Source organism: Larimichthys crocea, chromosome XVII, assembly GCF_000972845.2.
Source record: "Larimichthys crocea isolate SSNF chromosome XVII, L_crocea_2.0, whole genome shotgun sequence".
Taxonomy (NCBI): Eukaryota; Metazoa; Chordata; class Actinopteri; family Sciaenidae; genus Larimichthys; species Larimichthys crocea.
This window is the reverse complement of record NC_040027.1, coordinates 1,594,830-1,603,348: the sequence shown is the minus strand read 5'-3', so window position 1 is coordinate 1,603,348 and position 8,519 is coordinate 1,594,830. Positions and strand designations below refer to the sequence as shown.

At 39.0% G+C, this 8,519-nt stretch overlaps 1 protein-coding gene across 1 annotated transcript; it reads left to right on the top strand.

Moving 5' to 3' along the window:
- The first annotated feature begins 2,293 nt into the window (after positions 1 to 2,293).
- ttc22 (tetratricopeptide repeat domain 22) lies at positions 2,294 to 8,215 on the top strand. Its single transcript, XM_027289894.1, has 9 exons — positions 2,294 to 2,336; positions 2,414 to 2,684; positions 3,680 to 3,980; positions 4,475 to 4,530; positions 4,614 to 4,729; positions 4,838 to 4,956; positions 6,227 to 6,388; positions 6,766 to 6,918; positions 7,000 to 8,215. The coding sequence occupies exons 2-9, from the start codon at positions 2,422 to 2,424 to the stop codon at positions 7,534 to 7,536; spliced, it is 1,707 nt and encodes a 568-aa protein (XP_027145695.1). The 5' UTR covers positions 2,294 to 2,336; positions 2,414 to 2,421; the 3' UTR covers positions 7,537 to 8,215.
- The last annotated feature ends 304 nt before the right edge of the window (positions 8,216 to 8,519 follow it).

Sequence of the window (8,519 nt, the reverse complement as noted above, 5' to 3'; positions counted from 1 at the left end):
CTAAGGCTTTCCTGTGATCCCATGATCCTTTGTATTCAGTGTCACATCTCATGAGGGGCCCCAAATTTCCTGACTATGCTCCTGTCAATGTAAATGTAATGTCTCTTCACAGAGGGATTTCAGAGAACTTTGATGCATGATTACTGCCATCTTTACTCTCTTTCATAAGCAGACAACCTTGCCATTCACATCGACAACTGTCTGTATATGACAATATCCGTCATCAGTCCTTTGTGGCAGATATTAAGATGGACACCAAAACAATTTAAGTAGGTTAACAAGGGGTTAGGTTGAAAGCAAAAAGACCTTTATCAGTATGTGGGACATATATCCTAATCCTACTTTACAGGGAGTACTGCAAAGGCTACAGGGATTATTAGGGGTCAATATTTTAATACCTTTGTTTTGTCTCTTGCCTGCTGGGATGTAAAATCATGTAAGTTGGAGCCTGTATGAGCAAAATGCTGTTTATTCTGTATTTGGTTTGGGGGATGCACAACCGCACAAACGAGCATCTGTAATCATTATGTTACCATCCAATCAGCCTGGTATCCACGATGGCCACCATGGCAACTGTTGTCGAGAGGAGAACATTTTCAGATTTCTGTACACCCACATGGTACAAATGGAAAATGCTGCCCACAAGGAGGTAAATCTGCAGTTCTAAATACACATTATGTAACACACTCTGGTAGTAACGTGTATTTCAGGGGCAGCATAGGTGGTTTAGCACAGTGGAATTTGTGTTTGCATCAAAAACATGCATGTTTGGTATTAGAAACACTTGACCTGTGTGCTCTGTGAGCTGATGGTCCAATGCTGCCAGCTGTGTTCTCTTCCTGCAGACTCATTCCTTTTCAGGCACGACTCACTCTTCTCTCGCTGCTTCCTGTTTTCTCCTGAAATACTCAGAAAACCTGAACCTCTTCCTCCATCTTTGAGTATCTGATTAATTTAACACCATCCTGCCCCCATCCCTCTAACCTTTAAAAATATTTGCATATTCATAGGAGTTAGGTAATCTGAAAGTGTTTTTCTATGACTTAAACATGACTTGAGGGGATCTTTCAGTTTTTTTTTAAATAAATGTTTTCATTCTTTGCTTTTATGTTTCAGTTTTTCATTGTATGAAAATGCACTGGTGGCATTTAAATGCACATCACAATACATTCCCCTTTAAATCCTTGAATATTGACAGTACTTCCTGAGAATTTCCTCTCATATTGGTCTTGTTATAGCTACGGTTCACTGACTATAATCCTATTGAACCTTTTTGTAATTGATTTGTTCCTTATTACTGCACCCCAGTTGTCAGAGCACTGCTGATCTCTTTTTGAATTATCTCTCCAGAGGTCTTTTATGTGCTGGGGCTTTGTGGAGCTTTTGCCTGCCTTGTTTGAGGAGCATGCATTTGCTTGGGAAGCATCAAGACAATGTGTATATCATAGTGGGCTAACAATATTAAACACGTCTCTGTTTCCTTCCACTGTCAGTCAGGTTTATCACAATACAAGTTTACCCTCTGGTGGAGGAGTTTGGATTTGTATGCAAAAGCATTCAAAAACAAAAATGCTCTTATTATGTGTGTATCCGGTCTTTTAAGATAATACTGTAACTTGCAGGATAACACAGATTAGCAGTCAGTGTTTGCTTTTGTTAAACTCTTTGCATACGTATCTGCATATCACCCCAAGGCGTTCACATGTTCTGTAAACAGCTCATCATACGGCTGCATGTTTATCTTTTGACAGTAAACTATTTTTTATGTCTAAATGACATTTTTGTTGAAATGACACGTCATTTAAAGAAGTGGGATAAGACAGAAAGAATGTTTCTTTGAGTTTCCTTCAGTGTTTCAGTCACTCTGATCCAGATGGTTCACATTCTTCTGTCGGCTACAGCTGACACAGAGATGGGGGTAACTGAAATACTCTCCAAAACAAGGCTTTAAAAACATTTTTTACAAAACTGATGATGAAGATAAAAAATATCATCCTGTCAGAATGGACTTTAAAGAATATCAGTTTGGACAAATAAGGAAAAAAACAACTTAGATGTGATGTCATCTCCCTTTCTAAAAAGGAAAATGAATAGAATGAATGAGACTTGTTATTCATGTCTTTATGAATGGAAATCAAAAGGGGAACTTGATACAAAAGAAGAAAAAAAAGTGTTTGGGGAAAAATATGTATCCACAGTTTATACACTATCTTCCCCCTCACACTCCCTTGTCACTCCCAAGTCTAACCTGTTCAACCTGTCTGCACTTGGATGACGAGAGTGGGTGGACACATTCTGCCACACCAGACTGAACTGTAGGCTCAGGAGGACGAGAGGTATTTTCATGTGAAGGATCTTAAGTCAGACTATATAAAATTTGAGTTTTTTATTGTTTCTTGTCTTCTTTAAACAGGTGGCGTCATGGAGGCAGACACTGCAGAAGACATTGAATCTCTCATAGAGGGTATGGACTACATCCCTGGCCACTTTCACCTGGACCTCAACCTCAACTGTGACCCTGTTGGGCCTGCGATTCTGAGAATCAGGGACACTTATCTAAAACAGGAGAGCCTCCGAGGCGAGCTAGAGGCTGAAGCTGGGTATCTGCAGTACGCTGTCCGAAATCTGCTTGGTCTGCTGGCTTTTCACCTGGAACAACTGGACACAGCTGAGGAAATATTCAGGTAACGATACACTGTCATATATATATATATTTTTTTTTTTTAAAGGCAGAATATTCACTGAGCAAAAGGGCTCATCTGTTGATGCATAATTTCACAAGATATCTTGACTAGATGTTAAGATTCTGTAACACTCGTAGGTTGAAATATGGCTTACTACATAATTAATCTCTGTGAGCTAACAAAGAACCACCCCACTGAATGACTTCACTGCAGTACAAAAGCCCAACCTGACATTTTACCAACTATAGTAAAACATTAACCAAAACCAACACATGCTGTCATAAATTCACAGTAATCTTAAATACAGTATGTTGCACAACAAACAGACACATATCAGCAGAAATATGAGTTACTCTAGTGATTTCATGTTGTTAACTCAACCTGCTACCCAATTAAACTCATAATAAAATCATATTGTAGATGAGGTGCCTTTTTCTATTCTCATATCTAAGTCACCCTCGTTATATCTTCTTTCATCTAATCCATCTCATCATGTACTTCATGTTTGCTGCTATGACACTACAAGTTAATTATTGTTACTTTAATGACACACATTGTATAATTGGTGCTACTGTCATTACATTAACATCAGTTTAAAGCTCTATGAGGCTGTACTGTTGCTCACAAGAAACAATGCTAACATGCTAATGTTTGTAATGTTCACTATTCACCAATTAGTATTAAACACAAAGTACTGTACTGTGTCTTTAGTCCACCCATCCAACAGCAGTTTTATCCAGTGATCCGTCAGTGTCGAGACACTGACTGAGTTTTAACTAAAAGACAAATATGCCAATTTGTGGTTTGTGTTCAGGAATTCACCAAAGTCAATAGGACTCATTAATGTCTTTGCAAAATTTCATGGCCAATTTCAAGTGGTGTGTGTATTATAGTATATTTTAGTCAAAATAAGAATGAAACAACTTGAAATACTTTTAAATTTAATGTTAACCTTTTTCTAACCCCCACTGTCCCCGTCTATGTTGGCCTTTCAGAAGCATTTGTAAAGAAGACCCAGGCAACCTCAATGCCTGGACCAACCTGGGCTACGTGTACGACAAGCTGGAAAGAGAGGTAGAAGCAGGGGAGTGTGTGGAGAAAGTGTCCCACCTTATGGGTTTAAAATCCGGAGAGACCTCTCAGGAAGAGGCCAGGCTCCTGGCGGCTCGCTGCCTGGTTGAGCAGGCCTACGTGTATCCTTATGACGTGGAGCTGGACAGTGAAGAGGAACTGAGAGAGAGGCTGATGTCATCATTGAGACTTTATAACAGAGCCCTGGACTATGGGGGGCAGCTGGTGAGATGGAGACATACACAGTGTAATACAGTAAATATCTGTTTAGCTGTAGGATTAACAAGGAGGAACACTGAAACAATGACTAGTTCTGTGAACACATGCATCCTGTGCACCTGTGAGACAGAAACTCCCACTATTTTACTGGGTGGTATTTTAACCATGCACTGTTAGTAATCATTAGATATATTTTAATCCATTGCTCTTCTATGACTCATTTCACCTGCAAACTTCGACCAACTTAGACGATGTGGCTATGCTCAGAAGATTTAAGAATATGAAACATAGCTTGCAATATATATATAAAACGATATATATAAAACTTAATTTCCCCCCTAAATCATGTAAATTCGATTCTTATTGTGCAATTTGACACAGCACAGAGCCCGTAGCTTACAATTTATATGCAAGACAAGTGCAAAAGTGTGTTCATTCAGGTGCCTGAAGATTAAATCTTTATACCTGCACAATAACTACAGAGGATTGTTGTTTTTCAGATACCAACAGAGGAAAAACTAAGCTGGTATTTCAAAATGGCAATCATCTATATAAGGTACAAAACTGCCATCAAAAAAAGAGCACTGCACCACTTAATGTGTAAATATTCATTTGTGCTAAGTCATTTTATCCCTGCAGACTGGATGACATAGTAAAAACCAAAGAGGACTCTGAATACTCCAGACTCTCCCATTACAATAAAGGACTGAAGCTTCTCAAAGAAACACTAGAATCAGAGAAAACACATAACAAAGGTAAACACAGTATATTTCTCTATGAATGCATCTGCTGACACTGGCCTGAACATTTCTTTAACCTTGAGGGAGAACCTGGAGAAAAAAAACTCTGATCTCTCCACTCAGCTCTCGCCTGGTGTTATGTCGGCATCATGTTGGAGAGAAAAGAAGAGTTCGGCACTGTGCCCATGTCTATACATGACTGTGGCTACTCAGCCTCAGAACCTCTATCCTGCTATGGAACTGTAAGTGAACCCACGCATTTAGACATCTCACCAAGACTGTTTTACCAAGACGTGTGCTAGAGTTCCCTCTGCTATGACCTGTGGCTTTTCTCTGAGTGTTCTTCAACCGGTGGTTAACTTTAGTTGAACAGTCTGTTCATTAACAATCAAAACTGGCACAAAGTCCCTGAGCAGTTTAACGAACATCACTACATCCATTTTATCAGATTTGTGACCATACAAATATTGACAGGCACATTTTTTTATCCAGATCTTCGTTGATGAATTATCTTTAGGTTCTCCATCTATATCGGCTATTTTATGACTCTTGTGACATTAAAATTATGCTACTTGTTTCTGACCAGTTAGGCCTGACATGATACTAGCTATTAGCTGTCTTAGGCTACTGTATTACTAACATTCTAGGTTTGTACTGTTTTTACTGCTATGCTAGCAAACTGTTTTTTTTTGTTTTTTTTTTGTAGTTTTCTCTCACTCTTATGGACTCTAATGTTTTCTACATTAATAAATGTGTTTTAATTACTATGGGGACTTAACATTGTTCTTCCAAGACTACTAACTTCTTCCTGGCTTGAGGGAAATAGTTTGACAGCCTATACTTTTTATGAATCCATTTCTCTTTGAACTGTACAAATGTAACTTTTTTTATTTTTTAAATTTCTTTTCATTATTTGTAATAGTTACTATCTTGAATTTTTGGTGTTCGATTTTTTTCTGTTTCACAATTCAAAGGCCAACTCCTGTATTCATCTTTAAAAGTGTGTTTGGCTTACAGTTGTCCACACAACTGTAACTGGGGAAGACAAGAAGATTGAGTTAGATGTGTTTTGTGTATATTTTCAAAGGCACAACACTAAATTTTTTAAGAATAATTTGTCCTGCCATCTTTATCAGTGATTATATTGTACAGCATGCATTTCCAGCCAGTAACAAGGTGGCAAGGTGATGTTTTAAAAGTTTAAATTTAAATTCCCCTTATACAGCACTGATTCCTTTAACAATCCTCTACTCCTTGAAGTGTCCTTTATGTGATTAACACCTCTCAATGAAGCTTTGTTGCTCGTGTCTCCCCCTGCTAACAACAAAAGGAAATACAGAATATTACCATAAGATCTACTCTAATAATGAGACCAAGTGGTTTTATTTGACATACAGTATGTCTTAGATGTGACACTGCAAGCTCATTCAGATTTTACAGAAGAATTTGTGCTATGGATAACTCTTTATATGTTTTCACCATAACATACAGTATAACTGTCTCTGTCTTCAGGCCATAAACTTAGCCAGTGATGATGCGTTCACCCTAAACCTTCTGGCAAAGGTCTTCCTTCTGTTGGGCAAACATGAGATGGCCACAGGGATCTGCAACATGGCCCTAAACGTGCTCCCAGACCCAGAGCTCAACTGGCAGGCCTACTGCACCCGTGCCAAGGTACTGTGGCTGAAATACACCAAAAGTCAATGACAAAATCAAGCTGGAAAAACTCTAGAGTCTATTAACATATAAAATCCCTTTAATGTTTGGGAATTTGCATTAATTTAGGCTGAAAGTTGCATAGAATACACATATTCATACAATTAGATCTAACGTTTGAGCTGGTGTAGCTATAAATGGAAATATATGTGGCCTACATGCATTTATCTTTAGTGTATATGGTAAAAATTAAATTTTATACTGCAAACACTTCTACGAAGTGATGATTTCCATATGTTCTGTAAAAGGAAAGGATGTGATGAACAAATATTTCTAAATATTTTCCTTTTAGATCAATATCATGCTCTATATCATTCTAAATATTTTCCTTTTAGATCAATATCATGCTCTATATCAGGGACCTGGAGAAGGCAAAACATGGTCAAGATGGAATCCCAGACCGACATAGGCTAACTGAGGCCAGAAAAGATTTAGACAAGGTCCTGATTGTACGTCCGTGTCTGCGGACTCACCTGGAGATGGCACAGGTAAACATATTAACCACTAATGAGCAATATGGATGGATTTTCTACTGCCACATTGTTTTTCAGTCATGTCTTTCCCTTTAGGTGTACTACTACATGGGTGTAGATGCACTCCAGGAGAGTCTTTTGGTGGATGAAGGGGCAGTGAACAGTGCATTGGTTAGTCTGTCCCATGCACTACAGTTTAAGCTGGGTGACAGCTTGCCCGACCTCCATGTGCTCAGAGGACGCTGCCTCCTGCTGAAGGGCGAGGAGCAGAACGCTGCAGACTGCTTCAAACAGGCTGTGGACTTAGAGAGGCCAGGAAGCACAGACACTACAGCCCTGCGCTGCCTCCTACAGGCCCTCCTAGCTGTGTTCATGCAAGGAGGCCCTGACCCCAGCCTTGCAATCACCCAACTGGAACTGTGCGTGCAAAAGGCAGAGGAGAGGTACTCTAAGGACATTGTGAAGACAGAGCTGAGGTGCCTTTACAGGACTCATACTGCAGAGGTCACAGAGTTATCCAGGGCTCTGATCAGGACAGGAAGACTGGACCTAGTGAGGAGACTACTGGAAACTGTGGTGCCTAAACAACTGGTTAAGAAGAAACCAGTGGCAAAGTCTTTCTCTTATTCCTGAAGCAAAATATATGACTTCAATACTTATAGAGGCACATGACCAGACCAGACATGCAACAATTCATGAACTTTCTGATAGCATTTCATAGATAAAGATGAACAGCAATGGGGCACTGTTATCAAGCTGTCTTTACTGTAACTGTATCTGTTTTTAAGCTGTTATTCCTCTATTATTTAACTTTTGCAAAGGTTGGATCTACAGTTACAGTGTTACTGCACATGTGTGTAGGCTTTCAAGCCTGCTTTACAAAGAAAGAAGAAAATATGTTAAAATCTTTGTTTTAATCTACAAGAAGATGGTCACAACTTTTGAAAATATTGCTGAATTGAAGAGAGAGTGTTATGGTGCATTCATAATCAAATGGCGATGGTCAGGAGGCCCCACTGGCTCTTCCACAGTGGCTGTGAGTAGCCCTCAGATGAGTACTTTCAAATACATGTAGTCTGATTTCTGCTCAGTAATATTTAAATCTTGTTCAACTACCTCTCCTTGAATGGGATATTTTAATACTCTACCACTGATGACCAGCAGGTGGAGGTATACACCATTAAAATGTTATGTTCTGTTTTTGGTGCAAAATGAATTCAATCACAAGCATTTAAAGTCTTTCAAAATACATTAAATATGTTGGAAAATAGTTGCTGAAAATGAGAAAAGACTCTGAACGATATATTACTGAAATGTGGAGTTAGAGGTTAAAACAGTTTTTCACCAGTTTTCAGGCGGTCCTAAAGGACGGCTCGATGACACACTGAGGCCACCCTTAGCATACCTCTGCACCCCTACACGGACTTTAAGAACTTAAAGTAGCTATGAATAAAAGACTCATTTTTGAATCAGTCTTTATGTGATCGATGGTTTTGATCTGCACACAAGCAACAGATGAATAACTGGATTAATAGGGCAAATGGGGGCACTTAATGGTTTAATGACTATAGGCTTTTGTTAGACAGTTGCAAGATCTCAACCCAACCAAACACCTA

Coding starts and splice junctions, on each gene's coding strand:
- ttc22 (XM_027289894.1), top strand. CDS start 2,422: ATGGAGGCAGACACTGCAGAAGACATTGAATCTCTCATAGAGGGTATG. Junction 4,957..6,226: donor CTCTATCCTGCTATGGAACT/GTAAGTGAACCC, acceptor CTCTGTCTTCAG/GCCATAAACTTAGCCAGTGA. Junction 6,919..6,999: donor CTCACCTGGAGATGGCACAG/GTAAACATATTA, acceptor CTTTCCCTTTAG/GTGTACTACTACATGGGTGT.